Source organism: Schistocerca nitens, chromosome 6, assembly GCF_023898315.1.
Source record: "Schistocerca nitens isolate TAMUIC-IGC-003100 chromosome 6, iqSchNite1.1, whole genome shotgun sequence".
Taxonomy (NCBI): domain Eukaryota; kingdom Metazoa; phylum Arthropoda; class Insecta; order Orthoptera; family Acrididae; genus Schistocerca; species Schistocerca nitens.
Window position 1 is genome coordinate 689,910,281 of NC_064619.1, and position 20,958 is coordinate 689,931,238.

Genomic DNA, 20,958 nt, shown 5'->3' on the forward strand with positions numbered 1-20,958 from the left:
GCTACTGCTGTGACCTGTGGAACCAAGCTCTGGTGAAAGGCTGGGCTTAAAACGGTTGCTTGGCACTCCAAGAAACAGTGGTGTTCAATATGGCAGCCTCCATAGCACTGGCAGTGGTCCCAGTGTATATATAGATTTGGACATTGACTCTGTCTCTCTCTTTCTCCTTTCTTGCTAAAATCACTAGCATATTCAGACTTTGCATTTCACTCAGTTATGATGGGCTCACAACTCAATGGACTGTATACTAAATAATCTTCTGGCTTCGACCTTTAATTCTAATGTTGTGAACTACACCCCACAGATGTCTATTGTTGGTGAAATAAAAGTGTATGTCAGCAATGACACAAAAGTAGGCTAGGACACAAACCATTCACCTGGTTTCATCTTAAAATTACTGCTGACAATTGCATCTTACAATTCCACTTACTCTTCCTGAGGAGCTACCAAATCAGTTTGAAATTTTGAGATCAGCTGGTCTTTTTACAGTACTGTGCAGTTGTAATGGCATCATTGTATCATGAGAAATGACCAACACCTTTCTTTGTATGGAGTGCAGCATGGTATCACACATGCAAACAATGATGACATTACTTACACTGTATTTTGTTACTGATTGTTCGATGACAGTATGCACATTTGATGTTTTTTGTGTGAGGCAGTCAGTTACAGGCAAGAGTTCATAAGAGATACTGATTATTCTCTGTAAGATCATATGCCAAAATGGATAATAAGTAATAATTGTATAGCGACAGTAGCATCATATAATTTCAAATAATGGTTATGACTATATATTTTTTAATAGAATTGATTACTGGAAAATAAGAAATCTATGAATTACATGGTGTGTGAGGGAAATATGATTGGACTAATAAAATTTTGAGAATTATTTAACTCACAATAGTGTTTACAGCTGTAGAAATGGAGGTTAGGTTAGCTTACAGCCACTATACAATCTCAAAAGGCAGTGATACTGCTTTCCAGCATAAAAAATCAAGTATACCCGACTTAAAACCATGCAAGCACATAAACAATGTGTCAATGCCCTTTATCAAGAACATAAGCAGGCTCTCATTAATAATAGATATTTGTGAATGTAGCAAACAGCCATGAATTACACTATGATTATGCATAAAACACAGTTTATGCTATTAATTGCAGTTCTGAGGCTACCATTTTCAATGCTGTTACTTTGGGAAATCTGTAGTATAGCTGGACGGATACGTGCAAGGATGTGAGACAGAGTCCTTTTTGCGATGACAGAGAATCTACAGAAGCTAGCTAACATAGCAGTCACAAGTGTCAGATAATTTTGTTGTTCTGAAGTCAAAATTTATTTACGTAAGCTTAACACTTGGTGTGTAAGATGTGTGCTGGTTGCTAATGCAGCAGCTTGATAGCAGAATAATGTTAATGTTAATATTTCATTCTCTAAAGACCTGATAAATAATTTTATATTAATTTATTTTTACTTGAGACAAAGATTGCTGAATACTGAAATTACCCACCATACCATTCTTCTGCTGGCTGGTGAGACACCTTGTAGCCCTGGATGATTCCATTTCTTCCTTCCACAGGGGGAGTTTCCCAAGATACTTCCAAGCTCTGAGAGGTTAGTGCAGAACACTGCACATTTTCTGGTGGAAGGCTTGGTACTGTTAACAAAAATCGAATGTGCACATGGTCATTACAAAACATTTACAGTTTTAGAAGACTGCATAACTATTGTAATAAGTGATTCAAATATTTTTATTTGAAATGTCAAGACATTCTAACAGAGTAGAACCTTCTTGGTATAAAGTGATTAGCTACAAACTTTAGAGCAAGCATTGCCTGTAAGAACATTTCATGGCTTAAATGAAATAACAATGCCTACCATCCTCTAGGGTCTTCACTGTTATAGGATCTGATGCTGGGCCAGCTCCTCGACTGTTGTAAGCTTGAACAATAATTGTATATGTGGTAAATTTTGAGAGTCCTTGAAGAGTAGCTTCACCACCATACTGAGTACCAACTTCCACAGTTTTAAGGCTATAGTTGTGACTTGTAGGAGATGGTGATGGGGATGATGGAATGAATGATGGTTGTTCTTGATAACCAACATAGTAACCAAGAAGATTCCCATTCCAGTGTTCTCTCAGTGGTGGCTCCCATGTAACAAACAGCTCTGTAGAGCTTCTAGCTTCAGCACGAACATCTTGTGGAACTCCAGTTGGAACTGAAAATTGAATCAATGGATTAGCTCTTATTTTAAACAACACAATATTCACTAAAGACCTTTTCTTGCACTCAAATTTCACACTGAACATCAGTTACTAAATTACATGAAACAATTTAAAACTATGAACACCTTTGCTTGATTTTGATGCAAACTGTCTCTGCAGATTTGTACATGTCAGACTCAACAAGAAACTGGACAATTTGTTTCATATTATTAGTGTGGTGTCACCGCCAGACACCACACTTGCTAGGTGGTAGCTTTAAATCGGCCGCGGTCCATTAGTACATGTCGGAACCGCGTGTCGCCACTGTCAGTGATCGCAGACTGAGCGCCACCACACGGCAGGTCTCGAGAGACTTACTAGCACTCGCCCCAGTTGTACGGACGACGTAGCTAGCGATGCACACTGTCGAAGCCTCGCTCATTTGCAGAGCAGATAGTTAGAATAACCTTCAGCTAAGTCCATGGCTACGACCTAGCAAGGCGCAATTAGCATGTATCTACAGAGTCTCACTTTTATTGTCAAGAGCGATGTACAACAAGGATGGATTAAAGTTAAGTATTCCAGAAGCTACGTACTTTTCTTTATAGCATTCATTACGTATTCTGTTTCAGACCTCTGTAGCCTGCGTGAGTTTAAGCGCATGCCTTTCGGTTACCCGTCACTGTGGACTGGCTGTCTTGTCAGTTCACAACAATTAGTGCAATTTGTGCCTTCTTAAAAGGCATATATTTTTTATGCTGATACATTAAGAAAGCATCCCATAACATCATGACTGCATTCATATCATGTAACCACCCTATAAACTTTGTGTATTTATAGATTTCTTGGTTCTGTATAAGTATTTTGCCATACATAAAAAGATGATTATATGCAACATTTGATAGCAGATGATGGGCATCCACTCAGCTGATGTAGAATGTAATAAATCAGAGCTTCCTTTTTCAAAATTATTATTTCAAGCCTATTTAAAGGGTTAAAAAATGTAGTCAAGTTAGAGAGCACAATTAGACCTACCCCAGGGTCTGCCCTGATTCTCACTGGCCAGTATAAATGGCCACACACACACACACACACACACACACAAAGAAAAAGAAAAATAGAGGGAGAGAGAGAAACAATTATGCTCTTGAAAAAGCACAAAGTATTTAGAAAACTGCAATGAATGATCCCCAGCAAGACAGATTTTGTTGAAAATCTATAATGATTGCAGTTTTCATACAATACTGACAATGATGTGCATATTATGGACTATGAGCTAGGTAAAACATCGTATTAATGTTTCAAAAAAATGTTTATTACCTTTCAAATGACTGGCAATTTTACACAAAGGCTTTGCAGCAACTGAAACAAGATTACTTACTATGTAACACAACTGCATTCTTCGGAGGCTAGTTTGACAGTGTGCTGTATAAAACTGAATAGCCTCAACATGTAGGGTCTGTACCCAACAACTGCAGATACAGGGAATCAATAGAAATAGGACTGGGGCTATGTTTCTGCACTGCTCTGCAAAGGTTTGCATCTGCCTTGAGTTTCAGTCAGCTCAAAAATGCAGCTGCACCAAATGAATGGCATATTTTTCCATGAATGGTATGATGACCAATAAAACATAAGTTAAGCAGCATTTGCTTAAAGACACAGCATTTTCATCATGTTCACCTATTGCCTAAGCCTGTTCTTTAACATAACTATAGACCATCATTTCTTGAAGTGCATGAGAATTCAAAATTCTCTACTCCTAATTTCAGGGGAGGGGAATGATGGTAGCAAGTGTCCCCACTTATTGCCCTCCACTCTCCTCTTGCAAGTAGCCACGTAACAGATCCTCAAGGCCAAAGTATAGCTCCAATTCTCCCAGTGCTACTAATTTTAAATATGTGGACCAAATTAGACATAAGAAAGTATGACATCATTTGCATATGATTGTTCTTTGCTGCATTGTTCACTATCTTGCAGAAAATGATGCTTTCTATAGAAACTGGATAAGAAAACAAAATGAAATAAACAAGCTTTAGTATGAAAAAAGTACTTTTAATTAGGAATACTGTTGGATAAGAATTTTTTAAAACCATTAGTCACTTAGGCAAAAAATAGTACATAATAAATATAGTTCTTCTCATAAAAATGTTCAAGAAAACAATCACAGTTTTCATCAAACATTGAAGATGATGTGATTTTTACCTTCCTCTTGTGTTGTCACCTGGATGACTTCACTAGGATCACTCATGCCAAGTCTATTCTCAGCCATTATTCGAAAATGATAAGAGCTTGCTGGGTTAAGATTTTGTACTGTAGCTGAGGTTTGTGTTCCAGGCACGGTAATTTTTAATGGCTGTGTCTGCCAGGTTTCTGGTAAAAAAGTCATCTCGTTATTAATCTAAAATGAGGACAAATACTAAATAATAAGTATAAAGATGTCTTAGATAGTTACCTGATACCAGTTTGTACTGAATTGTGTAGCTTGTTATTGGGCTATTTCCAGCATAAGGCTGTGTCCACGAAAGCTGTAGAGATCGACTTTGTTGATCATTAATACGAATATTTTTTGGCATTTCAGGAACCTCTGAAACAAAAATTTTAAATATTTCACTAAGTTATTAATTTATTGGAAATATTGGTACAAGACAGGGAGTATCACAGTTAACAGCAAAAACTGATACTGGTTAAAGTACATGGTAATGGAGGCATAAACATTCTGATAAACACAGGTCTGCGAACAAGCCACTTGCATGATAATAGTGAATGTGTGGGTAAGATCAGTCACTGACTTCAATAAGAAGCATTCTCCTAGTCAGTGCAAAAGCATGTCATCTTATATAAGAAGCAAAATGTGAAGATGGGGAACATCCTCAAGCAATCCTGGAAGATCCAGATCACACTGCAGAAACTGAAGGATACATCATTGTGTGGTCCAATGAGACAATCACCTAGTAACTGTAAACACACATTCAACGACAAATGTTGCTGATGTGGTAACTCATGAGCAGCTTGTGGATTTGCATCAAACTTGAGGCCAATCAGATGGTGACTCAATCAAAATGTTTACATTTTAAATACACCATACTAACTAGGACAATATTTCATACTGAACTCAGTGATGGCTCATAACCATCTCGCAAATGGCTCATTTGCAGACCCATTTGCACTAGAGTAATTTTTCATCTATTATCATACCCTTTCTACCATGTCAGATCTGTCTGAAAAGCTACCCAAAAAATTAGTCATAGGTGAAAGGAAGGGCATGATGACAGAAAAATCAACAATGAAATTACCAAAAAGAGATGGGAATTGAAAACCAAAGAGGTTACAAGTGACAGAGAAGCCTGCTATTGACCAGTCAGAGAAAAATCACAGGCACCTCTCGTCCACTTCAGCTGGTGTTGATGTCTGTTGAAGGAGTATAGTATACATGTTTTCTCTATTATCATTCACCTTTATCATTTCTATGACAGTATTTACATCATCTCCGTTTTTTCTCTGGATTGTCAATAATGCCCTCTCTGTTATTTACAAACTCCCTGCTATTCTATTCTCATCTCTTTTCTGGTATTTCATCATGACTTTTCTGTCATCCTGCACTGCTGCTCGCCTTTAAGCCAATAGGTTGAATAGCTTCCCTGTCAGATCCTCAAATAGTTTTGTTTCTTGCAATGTTGTTCTTTCTTTTGTCATCTGAAAGATTTTCTTATTCTAGAAGATAATTTTCCTGTCAGATTTTTTTCTTGTGCACGAGTCTGCTGCCAAGTCGAAAGCACAAGTTTTTCTGCCTTTATTTGTTTGCAATTTCACTACAGTTACCACCTGTTTATAGATATAGATGAATTTGTTACCTTGAACAATGAGCTGTATTGCCATTTCATCTTGCCCATATGAATTACTTGCATAACATGAGAAGACTCCAGTATCATGGCGATATGTGCGAGAGATTCCTAACTCAGAGACCATGCCATCATCCAGTTTCTGTTCTCTTATTGTATACCTGGAAAAAATTATCTGAAACTAATTGCCACATTCTGTTCTTAATAGCTACATTATGCTACCTTTTTGTTGACTATCCACATTTTTGGTTATTAAGTCATATGAATAAGCTCACTAAATCAAAATGAAAGTATTTCTTCTAGCAGGAGCAGTCAGATAAAATGAGACAGACTATATAATGAGGATGGCATGGACTGATCTGTGTGTACAGAAGTGCCCTCTATTGGGAATGAGGAAGGAATAGCATGAGTGTCCACAACTGTGCAACTTGTCTCTAAGACTAGGTCAACATGAGGTCAGCGAGTCGTGTCTGCATCTGACTTATCTATGGAGGTCCAGAAAGAGGAACAGTTACATGTAGTGCAATTTTTGACTGCAGAAGGAGTGTCAGGAAGTGAAATTCTTGCCAAATGTCTGCCTTGTATGGGAAACACAGTATGTCATGTGCACATGTGTTTGTGTGGAATTAACAATGCTGAGAATGTTGGGTGTCACTGAAAGACAGTAGTCAGTCAGAACAGGCTCAACATGTCATTACCCATTCTGTCATTGCTGCAATGGAAGCTGCTGCCATCAGAAATGACAGACAGTGAATGGTGTACGTTAGGGGGTGCTCAACTCCGCGTTCATCAGCGCCTGTACAAAGTCCCAATTTTTACACAGTCCAATTTTTATTACAATCACGCAACTGTCATGAATGATGATGATGAAATGATGAGGACAACACAAACACCCAGTCCCATTGTTGATTGAGATGAAACATGGCATCATCATTTTGAGCCTAACAATGGAAGCACACGGATACACTCCTATCGAAATATCCAAAGCCTTACGTGACAGCTCTGAGAGAGTCATGATGATCTTTTTTTATTTTATTTTATTTTTTTTTTTTACTACAAGAACTCATTGCTCATTGACTTTCTGGCACATGGCATCACAATCAGTGCACAGTAGTAGTGGACAGTTTGCAAAAACTGAAGCATGACATCAAGTCCAGACACCCAGGAATGTTTATGGGTGGCATCATTCTGTTGTAGGGTCATGCCCACCCTCATGTTGCTAAGGTTGTTTCAATTATGCTGCAGAAGTTTTGCGGGGAACCCCATAGCGCATCCTTCAAACATGCCTGGGTAAAATCATGATTCCATAGGCAACCACAAACATTTTTTCCATGAAGGCATTGACCATCTTGTCTCACAATAGGATAAATGTATTAACAGGTATGGTAAATACTTTTGAAATAATAAAGAGTTTGCTTACTTTTTTTCCATCTGTTTTCATTTGACTGCCCCTTATATTTTATTATGTTATGAATGAAAACAGTTTATAGGAACAATTATACCTCTAGTTATGTAAAGTAGATAGCCCTACAACTATCAGAAGAATTCATAAGGATCTTTTCATGTAGACTTTTCCTCCTTATCTAGAGTTCAGACCCTCCCATGAACCATGGACCTTGCCGTTGGTGGGGAGGCTTGCGTGCCTCAGCGATACAGATGGCCGTACCGTAGGTGCAACCACAACGGTTGGGTTTCTGTTGAGAGGCCAGACAAACATGTGGTTCCTGAAGAGGGGCAGCAGCCTTTTCAGTAGTTGCAGGGGCAACAGTCTGGATGCTTGACTGATCTGGCCTTGTAACATTAACCAAAACGGCCTTGCTGTGCTGGTACTGCGAACGGCTGAAAGCAAGGGGAAACTACAGCCGTAATTTTTCCTGAGGACATGCAGCTTTACTCTATGATTAAATGATGATGGCGTCCTCTTGGGTAAAATATTCCGGAGGTAAAATAGTCCCCCATTCGGATCTCCGGGCAGGGACTACTCAAGAGGACGTCGTTATCAGGAGAAAGAAAACTGGCGTTCTACGGATCGGAGCGTGGAATGTCAGAGCCCTTAATCGGGCAGGTAGGTTAGAAAATTTAAAAAGGGAAATGGATAGGTTAAAGTTAGATATAGTGGGAATTAGTGAAGTTCGGTGGCACGAGGAACAAACCTTTTGGTCAGGTGATTACAGGGTTATAAATACAAAATAAAATAGGGGTAATGCAGGAGTAGGTTTAATAATGAATAAAAAAATAGGAGTGTGGGTTAGCTACTACAAACAGCATAGTGAACGCATTATTGTGGCCAAGATAGACACAGAGCCCATGCCTACTACAGTAGTACAAGTTTATATGCCAACTAGCTGTGCAGATGATGAAGAAATAGATGAAATGTATGACAAGATAAAAGAAATTATTCAGATAGTGAAGGGAGATGAAAATTTAATAGTCATGAGTGACTGGAATTTGTCAGTAATAAAAGGGAGAGAAGGAAACATAGTAGGTGCATATGGATTGGGGGGAGGAAATGAAAGAGGAAGCTGCCTTGTAGAATTTTGCACAGAGCATAACTTAATCATAGCTAACACTTGGTTCAAGAATCATAAAAGAAGGTTGTACACCTGGAAGAATCCTGGAGATACTAAAAGGTATCAGATAGACTATATAATGGTAAGACAGAGATTTAGGAACCAGCTTTTAAATTGTAAGATATTTCCTGGGGCAGATGTGGATTCTGATCACAATCTATTGGTTATGAACTGCAGATTGAAACTGAAGAAATTGCAAAAAGGTGGGACTTTAAGGAGATGGGACCTGGATAAACTGAAAGAAACAGAGGTTGTATAGGCTTTCAGGGAGAGCATAAGGGAAAAATTGACAGGAATGGGGGAAAGAAATACAGTAGAAGAAGAATAGGTAGCTTTGAGGGATGAAATAGTGAAAGCAGCAGAGGATCAAACGGTAAAAAGACAAGGGCTAGTAGAAACCCTTGGGTAACAGAAGAAATATTGAATTTAATTGATGAAAGGAGAAAATATAAAAATGCAGTAAATGAAGCAGGCAACAAGGAATACAAACGTCTCAAAAATGAGATCGACAGGAAGTGCAAAATGGCTAAGCAGGGTTGGCTAGAGGACAAATGTAAGGATGTAGAGGCTTGTCTCACTAGGGGTAAGATAGATACTGCCTACAGGAAAATTAAAGAGACCTTTGGAGAGAAGAGAACCACTTGTATGAATATCAAGAGCTCAGATGGAAACCCAGTTCTAAGCAAAGAAGGGAAAGCAGAAAGGTGGAAGGAGTATATAGAGGGTTTATACAAGGGCGAGGCACTTGAGGACAATATTATGGAAATGGAAGAGGATGTAGATGAAGACGAAATGGGAGATAAGATACTGCGTGAAGAGTTTGACAGAGCACTGAAAGACCTGAGTTGAAACAAGGCCCCAGGAGTAGACAACATTCCATTAGAACTACTGATGGCCTTAGGAGAGCCAGTCATGACAAAACTCTACCATCTGGTGAGCAAGATGTATGAGACAGGCGAAATACCCTCAGACTTCAAGAAGAATATAATAATTCCAATCCCAAAGAAAGCAGGTGTTGACAGATGTGAAAATTACCGAACTATCAGTTTAATAAGTAACAGCTGCAAAATACTAATGCGAATTGTTTACAGACGAATGGAAAAACTGGTAGAAGTGGACCTCGGGGAAGATCAGTTTGGATTCCGTAGAAATGTTGGAACACGTGTGGCAATACTAACCTTACGACTTATCTTAGAAGAAAGATTAAGAAAAAGCAAACCTACGTTTCTAGCATTTGTGGACTGAGAGAAAGCTTTTGGCAATGTTGATTGGAATACTCTCTTTCAAATTCTGAAGGTGGCAGGGGTAAAATACAGGGAGCGAAAGGCTATTTACAATTTGTACAGAAACCAGATGGCAGTTATAAGAGTCGAGGGGCATTAAAGGGAAGCAGTGGTTGGGAAAGGAGTGAGACAGTGTTGTAGCCTCTCCCCGATGTTATTCAATCTGTATATTGAACAAGCAGTAAAGGAAGCAAAAGAAAAATTTGGAGTAGGTATTAAAATTCATGGAGAAGAAGTAAAAACTTTGAGGTTCACCGATGACATTGTAATTCTGTCAGAGACAGCAAAGGACTTGGAAGAGCAGTTGAATGGAATGGACAGTGTCTTGAAAGGAGAATATAAGATGAACATCAACAAAAGCAAAACGAGGATAATGGAATGTAGTCAAATTAAATCGGGTGATGCCGAGGGAATTAGATTAAGAAATAAGACACTTAAAGTAGTAAAGGAGTTTTGCTATTTAGGGAGTAAAATAACTGATGTCGGTCGAAGTAGAGAGGATATAAAATGTAGACTGGCAATGGCAAGGAAATCGTTTCTGAAGAAGAGAAATTTGTTAACATCGAGTATGGATTTAAGTGTCAGGAAGTCGTTTCTGAAAGTATTTGTATGGAGTGAAGCCATGTATGGAAGTGAAACATGGACAATAAATAGTTTGGACAAGAAGAGAATAGTAGCTTTCGAAAAGTGGTGCTACAGAAGAATGCTGAAGATCAGATGGGTAGATCATATCACTAATGAGGAGGTATCGAATAGAATTGGGGAGAAGAGAAGTTTGTGGCACAACTTGACTAGAAGAAGGGATCGGTTGGTAGGACATGTTCTGAGGTATCAAGGGATCACAAATTTAGCATTGGAGGGCAGCGTGGAGGGTAAAAATCGTAGAGGGAGACCAAGAGATGAATACACTAAGCAGATTCAGAAGGATGTAGGTTGCAGTAGGTACTGGGAGATGAAGAAGCTTGCACAGGATAGAGTAGCATGGAGAGCTGCATTAAACCAGTCTCAGGACTGAAGACGACAACAACAACATAAGAGTTCAGAAAGTAGTTACATGCTCTGGTGCAAAGGTATTCAACAAGCTCCCAACTAATACACAGCACGACATTTGAATCCCAACCAGTTCAAAAGAAAATTAAAATCACACCTCCTTAGCCATTCTTAGTACAAATTATCTGAATATTTCTATTCAAGGATTGAAAAGTTTGTTAGCTACAAGGCAAGTAGCCGTGTTCATTACAAAGCTGCATAACAGGCAGTAATGAATTGTAAACAGGATTCTATAGCTGTAGGTAACTTTTCTTTGAATAATATCAGTGCACTCAACTGGATACCGATCCTTAGGATATAAGAGACAATTTCTGGATGGAGAATTTAATGTAAAGAATGCATAATTTAAATAGTGGATCTAAGACTATACAAATAGATAACACACAACGGAAGATAAACAGCAGCTATTAGATATAAATGGGGGGGGGGGGGGGGCTGCAGCTCCTTGAAAATTAACAGCCACCTCCCTTATTTACTTGATTAAATTTAGCTGGATTCAACATGCGTAGGTTAAGCAGTATAGTGGCTGATTTGCTAAAATAGCATACAAATAATGTTTATCTTATTTGCTTGTCTTTTTTTAATGTATAACTTGATATTTGCATGTTCCTAAAAGTTCTCTTTCCTGATAGGATCTACGGAATATGACGAATGAGTGTATGAATGAACTATCTCAACTGGATACCAATCCTTAGGATATAAGATACAATTTCTGGATGGAGAATTTAATGTAAAGAATGTATAATTTAAATAGTGGAGGTAAGACTATTCAAGTAGATAACACACAAATGCAGATAAGTAGTGAATTGGTTGCGTCAAGGAATAATTTATAATCACAACAAAGTTCCTGCTCAATGATATATAACATATCAATAAAGGACACCCAGCTAGTTCCTGAAAAAGATACATTCTTTTGGTGTATTTGATCTCACTGGAGTTGCATTAGTTCACGCTTCTTATCATCTGGTCATCACTAGCTGAAAACCTGCATAATCATTTTTAGTATTTATATCAGTCAATAATAAGTTATTGTAAAAAATCTGTTCTTGCAATAAATTCTCATAAAATGATGAATTATTGTGAGTAATAAAAAACAAAATAGGTCACAATAATGAGACAAAGAATAAGACAACCAAGACATCCTTAGCAGCTATACATTACAAGAGAATGTACATTTATTATCTACATCTGTCTTCAGCCATACTGTGCAAACTACTGTGAAATGCATGACAAAGGATATTCCCCATGGTACCAGTCGTCAGGATGTTTTCATTTTCCATTCATATATCTAGCATGGATAGAATTATTACTTAAACATCTATATGTATGTGCTATAAATAGTCTAAATTTGTCTTTGTGATCCTTATGGGATCAATAATTAGGGATTGTAGTATACTCCTAGATTCATCATTTGCTGTTGGTTCTTGGAACTTTGTAGGTACGCTTTCATGGGATCGTTTGCACCTATCTTTAAGTGTTTGCCAGTTTTGTTTTTTTGGAAACTTCATGACAGTCACATTTGAGAATTATTCTATGATGAGTCACACAAGTGTTTTCTAAGTAATCTCTTTTATGGATGGATTACATTTCACTATAATTCTACCAGAAATATGAAGTCTGCCATTGGCTTTACCTCCAACCAAGCCTATGTGATCATTCAGTTTCCTATCCCTATTACAGAAGTGTAGTGCCTCAGAAAAGTGCATTGCTGATGGGTTTGCTAATGCCAGATAATGTTGTGTTATGATGCCTGAGGAAATGGCGTAAAAATGGCAGATAAGGAAATGGCTCATCATCTGCTTAGAACCACACACACGAGACACATTATGGTTATCACAGAGTCCCCACTGTAACATGGCAGTATTACTTTGGCCAATTCCCAAGTGAAGAAGATTAACTGATCTACATGATGGCCATATCAGGCTGTTTCCTGGGGTAGTTTCTTTCTTTGTGGGCTCCAATCACATGTAGCTCTGTCCTGCCAGTGTTGATGTCTTTTTCCTGCCTTTGACTTCACTAAAGGGGCAGCACTTGAGATAAACCTTTCCTGCCATGAAAACAATGAGTAACAGCTTCATGCCCCTGAAGCCAGTGTCTATCATCTGTGGTCACTTTGCTCCTTTCAGATTTGTGCTGTCAAATTGGACTATCATTCTGATGTTGGCTGGTGCTATTCTGGCCAGAACTGAGATTTTTCTCAAATAGAGTTGGTGTCAAGTATCCTGTCACCGAGTTTCGTGAAGAGCAATGTTTCGAGTGGCAGGACTGGTACCACAAGGGGGAAGCATATTCTTCTGCCAAGCAGCACAAGGCCAGATAGGACTTCCAAAGCAAATGTTGCTTGCTACCCAACTTGTGCCTTTGAGTGTTTTTAAGATACTGTTTCATGCTGTGACCTTAACTCTGAAGCTGTCAGATTGCTCCTTGAATGCAGACTCCGATCAAGAACAACCCCGAGTCATTTATGGGTAGAGCTGTTAACTGAGAGGAGTTCACAACCACAAGACTTTTAACTTTTAATTGGAGTGTTTGTTGTGAAGGTGGAAAGTGCTGACTACTGTTTTACTAGGATTTGGCTTCATGCTGTTATCTTCATAACTCTCTCCCAGATAGAAGAGCAGACAAAAGTTGCCTTTTGGCACCTTCAAATATGTTACACTGGGTACAGAGGGACACATTGCTGGAATAAATAAATGAGGAGCATGCCTTGTTACATGGTTGATCATTGGTGTACAATTTAAATAATGTGAGAGAACAAATGCTTTCTTGGGGAGCCAGGTATTCATATGAGTTGACTGATTTCCATTGTGACTAACTGATGTCATAGTCATAGGATACCACATTTTTTTTCATTTTGTGAAGTGCACAATTTCAAATTTCTGTACATTTGAAACCAGTTGTCCATCTCTGCACCACTTCAAAATATGACTGATTATTTGTGACCGTATTGTAGACAGTGCTTTATTATACATGATACCTGCATCATTTGCAAAAAGTCTGAGGTTACTATTAATTTTTTCTACAAGGCCATTAATATACAGCATGAATGGCAAGGGCCCCATATCATTCCTCTGTGGTACACATGAAGTTAATTCTACCTCTGTTCATGATTCTCCATCCAAGATAACATGCTGTTTCCTCCCTATCAAGCAATCTTCAATCCAGTCACAATTTTTGCTTGTTAAGCCGTATGATCATACTTTTAATAATAAGTGTATGTTATTACTGAATCAATGCTTTTTAGAAGTCAAGAAATACTGCATCTACCTCACTGTCTTGAATCATGGTCTCAGAATATCATGTGAGAAAAGTGGGAATTGGGTTTTGCATGATTGATACTTTCAGAATCCCTGCTGTTGGCACAGATGAGGTCATCTGTTTGAGATACCTCATTACATTTGAGCACAGAATATGTTCTAAGTTTCTACAACAAATGGATGTCAATGATATAGGTTGATTTTGTGGATCATCACTGCTACCCTTCTTGCAGACAGATGTGACCTGTGCTTTCTTCCACGTGTATTGTCATGGTCATGGCCACGTAAAATTTAGAGTACACTGAAAATTTTCTGTCAATGACTCTTATTTTCATTTCTCAAACATTTCATATGAACATGGCAACAGTAGCTTGTTTTGATGCTTGTGAAAGCAAGACTTCTATTATGTGTAAATTATTCTCCATGTGTATGGTCTCATAAGGTTCCAGTGTTATTTCACTATAAGAACATCAACCACTTTTCACACCTTCTGATTGATTAGTCTCTTTGCTATTCTCCTTCTGTGAAAACAATGTCTGGATATATTTTAACACTTTCATTTTCTAGCCGACACTGATAATTCATTTTCTGCCAACACGTAGCAAAATATGTCTGCATCTCTTTCTTTTACTCTACATTTGGATAGGATGTGCATATCCACTGTAAGCTGATTTAGCAGTTATTAGAGATCAAAATCAATGAGTAACACAGAAATAATTTTGTTGTGAAATAAATGTAAGAAAACATTTGACACATTTTGTCATGGTTTAATGATGCATGGAATTACTTGTCATTTAGCCTCAACTCCCATAAGAGAAATGAACACAAATAGTAAATTCTAAAATTGTGAGATTAAGAGGATATAAATAGCACAATTAAGAATTAGAAGGAAAAGGAGATGAGATGAGGAAAAACCAATGAGAGAGACAGAGAGAGAGAGGGAGAGGGAGGGAGACGGAGGGAGAGAGAGAGAGAGAGAGAGAGAGAGAGAGAGAGAGAGAGAGGTGTGGGGCGGGAGAGAGAGAGGGGGGAGAGGGGGAGAGGGGGGGAGAAGGAGAGGGAGAGAGGTGGGGAGGGAGAGGGAGAGGGAGAGAGAGAGAGAGAGAGAGAGAGAGAGAGAGAGAGAGAGAGAGAGAGAGAGAGGGAGGGGGGAGGGAGGGGGGGAAGGAGGAGAGGAGAGAGAAGAATGAAGATGAAAAAATAAAAAAAGCTATTCAGAAAATAACTGGATAAGGTATAGTCACAAAATAAAAAACAACAGATATTAAAAATATAATAAAAGCAATATGGTAAAAAGAGAAGGTGGGAAAGAGTTGCATTTTGATGGAGGTCAAGTCCAGGAGAGTTTGGGATGCAAGGAGTTCACGCTCAATTTCACACTTCTGGAGTTAAGGGAAGGCAATATCAGTTGAAAAACAGCCCATGTGGTGTGGCTTTGAGTGACGCTGTTGAGCACGTTCAGCAACTGGACGCTGGATGTCCCCACAGGCCAACAGCTGTTATGAGCCCATTCATGTGCTCAGCCAGTTTTCTGGTGGTCACTTCTATATGCATTGCAGTGCAATGGACATATGTTAGTTGGTAAATAGCATAAACAGTTACTCAGTTATGAGACAAAATTGCTGGCCAGTACTTACTTTCAGTTGGTGAAGTTATTGGTACTGTCTGATAATTCTTGAATTAGGGCAGTTCAGCCTCTGTCATTATATACTATGAAGCCAAGTGGTGGGGCCTGAATTAGTGCTCTAGGGAATCAGGAATGTAAGAACTTTATTTTCTTGACTAACACTCTCAATTAACAGGCATGGGAAATTTTATATATGAATGAAGAACAGTCTGTCAAGTATCAACATAGTTGAGATGGGAAAACTGTGTAGCTATGTACAAAATTCGTGGACAAGAATAAGTTGTTTGAGAGTCAAAGAATAAAGACTGTCACTGCTGCTGCTGTATACAGCATCACTGGATGGTGCACAATTACAACTTTGTCAGCGTGACAACAACATCTTTTACGTGCAGCAGACGACAGTGGTTTGATGCTAAAGCAGCCTCCGTGGCAGAAGCGGAGCACTGTCGAAAAAATGCACAGGAAAATGCACACGACTTCCAGAATGAGTCGTGCACACCAACTGTGGTTGGGCATCATGTAGTTGTTGCTTCTGTGGTTGTGGGCCTGGTACCGGAAGATGAACCTGTCTTCTTGATACTTTGGCTTTAAGTACCTCCTGGAAGATGTAGGCGGGCTTGACTTGATCAAGAGAGATGATTGTGCTTTTGCTATTCACCACAATGTCTGGCATCTGTGTACCTCCTCTTAAAACACAGAATGAGCCAGTATAAAGAAGCTGTAATGGTAGTTTCATGTTGTCTATACATAGCATTACGTGCAAACAATAGTACAAGTCATGGTGCACGTAACTAGGTAGTGTGCCATATCTGAAGGCTCTGCAAGGGCAGATGTGAACTATGTGGTGCTACAAACATTGCATAAAACCTGGAGCATCTTGAGATTATGACTGCAGAGAGCTGGCATCAATAAATTCTCCTAGAAGATGTAATGCTTCGCCATAAATCAGTTCTGCTGCAGAGGAATCAATGTCTGGCTTGTAAGTGTTCCACAGACTGAGAAGAACTGTCGGAAGAGCGGTCACCCAGGTGGTATTGTGACATAAGTGCGGCTCAATCGTGCCATTGCTCTCATCAGATGATAGCTGGTGGTATTCTGATGCATATATTCACACACTCTTGGAAGCTGTGTGAAAAAATCAAACTCAAATTGTCATCCACGGTCAGCCATAATGTGGAGAGGACAACCAACCCTATTTAACAATGTCAACACAAAAGCAGAAGCTAACATTTCTGTGGAAATATTGTCCAAAACCACCACTTCTGGCCAATGAGTGAAATGATCTGTCTTACTAAGTAGCATTGGTCATTTTATGGAGGCAATGGTCCTATTATGCCAATGTGCACATGCATGAAATGTAAGGTTGTATCCTGGAAACTGCCAATGGACATGTGCATGTGACAAGACACTTTATTACATTGGCATTATAGGAATGTATGTGTCCAGTTGATACAGTCTTTTTTCCATACTGAGCCATACAAAATGCATTGACATCAGATGAAAAGTCAGACAGATCCAGAGTGACATAAGTTGTGTGGGCTGTCTATGAATTGCAGCTAGTAACGAAGAGTGCAATCTTCCGTGAGAGGTATCACAATACAGTTTGACTTCCTCACCACACACGTTGAAAAGTTGCAGCTGTGTCATCAAATAAAAAAATCTTTGGAGCTCTTGATCATCTTGCTGTGCCCAAGTCAGTTCCATGAAATCTACAGGCCACGAGATGCTGTTGATGTACAAGAGGCAATCAGCAACTACATTGCTCATACCAGAAAAGTGCTTGATGTTTGTTCTGAATGTAGCTATGAATTCTAGGTACTTATATTGGTGAGGTGAGGAGTAGTTGCTGTTCTGCTTGAAGGCATACATAAAGGTTTATGATCAGCATAGATGTGAATACTCTTGCTTTTAACTGTGGTCAAAAGTACCTAAACTGCTCAGTACACAGCAATATGCTCATGCTTGTAGGCACTCCACTTCTGCTGTAATGGTGACAGCTCGTGTGAATAGTATGCAAGTGGTTGCCATGAGTCATCTGACCACTGCTGCAACTCTGCACCAATAGTGTCTGACTTGCATCCACTACTAATACTAAGGGGGCATCCAGCTTGGGGTATGCGAGAAATGCAGCATTCACCATACTCTGTTTTGTGGCGTCAAACGTAGAGCTCGTCACAACCATCCACTGAACTGTGGCGTTGTTTCTGACTTTCGGGGCAGATGGTGCAGCAGTTAGTGGTTGTTACAGTTTCACTGAATGCAGTAGATGTCGGCAATAACAATTCAAAGTCCCCAGAAACAGGCATGATTCTTTAATGGTGTTCAGTTTTGGTATCTGCAGGACAGCTTTGACTTTTTCTGGTAATGGTAGGGAGCCCACAGAAGAAATTCGGTGGCCCAGGAAGGTGATCTCAGATTGTTTGAAAAAACATTTAACCATGTTCAAAATCACACTATACTGCTCTAAACATATGCACACTTTGATTAAGTGTTATTGATGTTGCTCCCCAGTGGCACAAAAGATATCATCCAGGTATATCAGGCCTTGCAAAACTGAACTGATAAACAACTGCCATGTCTAAGCAGCATTACATAAGCCAAATGTCATGTACATGCCTTCAAACAACCCATACAGAGTGATGATAGACACTTTGGGTATGTCCTCCTCTGCTACAGGAATTTGAGTGTAAGCTTTGGTACAATCCAGGATGCTGAACATAGTGGGTCCATGTATTGGGTAGCTATCTGGTGAAGTTCTGCTGTTAAGTGCATGATAATTTCCACATTGGCCCCACACTCCACACTTCTGAGAGACTAGGTGTAGAGGGGTGAACATGGGCCACTTGGTGGTTGGATAATGTATTTTTTAACATAGTGTCAAACGCGACTTTAGTGATAGCCAGACGTCCGAGTGTCAAGCATATAGGCCTGCATGATACAGGTGGGCCATTGGTAGTCTTAATATGATGCACTGTATTGTGTAGCACTTGTTTAGGAACATCTGGAGGTCTGATCAGATTAGTAATTGTTGTAGCAGTGTTGTGTGCTTATGGTTACCCCATTGCATCAGCTTGGCACTGTGAACTGCTCCGATGCGGCTGAATATCACTAGTCAAGCATTAACCACAAGTGGCAGCAGATTTTAATAAGCTAGAAAGTCAACTCTCATGATGGCTTCTGAGATGTAGGTGACATTAAATACCTGGTGAAAGAGTAACATAGTCCCAGATCTAATTCTGTCTGCTGAGTTATGTAAACTGATGTGGAGGAGTTGTTCACCACTGTCAAACAGAATGCTGCCTGTGGTATGCAGTGAAGAGTTGAAGTTCACAGCAAAATACTTAAATTGGAGCTAGTGTCCAACAAATACTTTTGACCTGATTTTCTGTGAAAAAGCACCGTGATGGTGACAGGCAGTTGGCTGCATCTATGACTGTCTGCTGTTGACATTTGGTGAAGCTCATGGTGCAGTACACTTCCTCACCCACTCATTGAACTTATGATAGTACCACCATGTAGAGTGGTCTGCATTGAAGGATACTGTTCTGGTTGACAAATTGCCCCTAAATTTCTTATGATATCATTCTCTAACATTGGCACTGGTTTGCTCCAACAGCTTGCTAATTTGTGTGCACAGTAAATCCACTTTTGCCACTAAAGGACTGTATTGCTGTATGGTTTTGTCACTGTGCTAACCTGAACAGCAGTGATGGCTTGCTATATTTGGTCTGCAAGCTCTTCAATGGCATCTAACAGCATTTTCGATTGTGGTGTTATCATCACCTCAACCTGTGATGGTAAATGACTGCTTCAAATGGCGTGCAGCAAATTATCTGGGACCAGTGTCTACCTTGCTTCTTAGGCATTGAAGATAATGTGGTGGTCAGTGGTCACCCATATCTTCTTGTGTCAGCATTTGATAGATTCTGTTCTCCTGGAAGGCTGCGACTGTTTGAATTAATAAGCTTGTCATAAGAATTTTCTGCCAGTGGTGTGGTTATTACATCCTGTACTTCCTCATTGTAATGGTGCTCCAACTGGCTCAAAATCAGCGCAAACTTCATTGAATGTGCCTGATTCCAACACAGCAAAAACTCGCCATACAAACCACAGAACTGTGTTATGTGGCCAGAATAGGAACAGGAGTGTGGCTAATCTTGACAACTCTGTTTGCCTTGCATCTTAGAAGTTTATATCAAAATCATGTTGGCTGAGTGCTCTTCAGCTTGCAAATCACGTGGGCTCTCAGATCACACCAACTTTTCAATCACATTTAGGTCACCACTTGTTAGACACTGCTTGAATTATGGCAGTCTGACCTTTTTCATTATGTACTATCAATCTGAGTGATAAAGCACGAATTAGCACTGTCAGGAATCAGGAACATAAGAATATTATTTTCTTGAATTTACGTGCTCAATTTACGGGCATGAGAACATGTTACTGTACATGGATGGAGTCTTTGAAGTAAAGCACACTATTACAGGCAGCATGTTCAGCAGCTGGGTGGTCCAGCTTTCTCCTGGTGGTGGTCATTCATGCTGACAGACAGATTGTTGGTTTTAATGATCACGTAGAAAGCAGCACAGTGGTTCCAGCTTAGTGTGAAGATCACATTATTGCTTTCACAGGTAGCCATGCCTTTGATAGGATAGATGATGCCTGTAGCCACACTGGAGTAGGTGGTGGTGGGTGGATGTATAAAACAGGTCTTGCATCTAGGTCTACTGCAGGGATGTGAGCCATGAGGCAAGGGGTTTGGAGCAGGGTTAGGGTGGAAATGGAAAAGGGCATTGTGTAGGTTCAGTGGGCAGCAGAATCTTGCTGTGAGAGGGGTAGGAAGGATAGTGGGTAAGATATTTCTCATTTGAGTGCATAAGAAGAGATAGTTGAGACCCTTTTGAGAACGGCTCCAGTCCTTGGTGGTACCGAGTCACAATGGGCGTGCAGAGCATTGATGTGTGCAACAGTATGTACATAAAAGAGCAAAAGGTATTGATTAGGGAAGAATATTTGATAGAAGTACAAAATAAGCGTAGGAAACAAAGAGAGCAAGAGGAAAAAAAAGCAGTTTAAATAGCAAGCACTAACAATAAAATCTTTAAAAAACGAAAACATAAAAGAATGT

General features: G+C 39.4%; 1 protein-coding gene across 1 annotated transcript in view; it reads right to left on the bottom strand.

The window, feature by feature from the left end:
* The window catches only part of LOC126263571 (Down syndrome cell adhesion molecule-like protein Dscam2), a 371,182-nt gene that overhangs the window by 155,314 nt on the left and 194,910 nt on the right, over positions 1-20,958 (bottom strand). The window contains exons 16-20 of the mRNA XM_049960663.1: positions 6,056-6,204; positions 4,657-4,788; positions 4,407-4,574; positions 1,877-2,218; positions 1,509-1,655 (exon numbers count right to left, since the gene is read on the bottom strand). Coding sequence (XP_049816620.1) covers positions 1,509-1,655; positions 1,877-2,218; positions 4,407-4,574; positions 4,657-4,788; positions 6,056-6,204 — 938 coding nt within the window. The remainder of the gene's footprint in view (positions 1-1,508; positions 1,656-1,876; positions 2,219-4,406; positions 4,575-4,656; positions 4,789-6,055; positions 6,205-20,958) is intronic.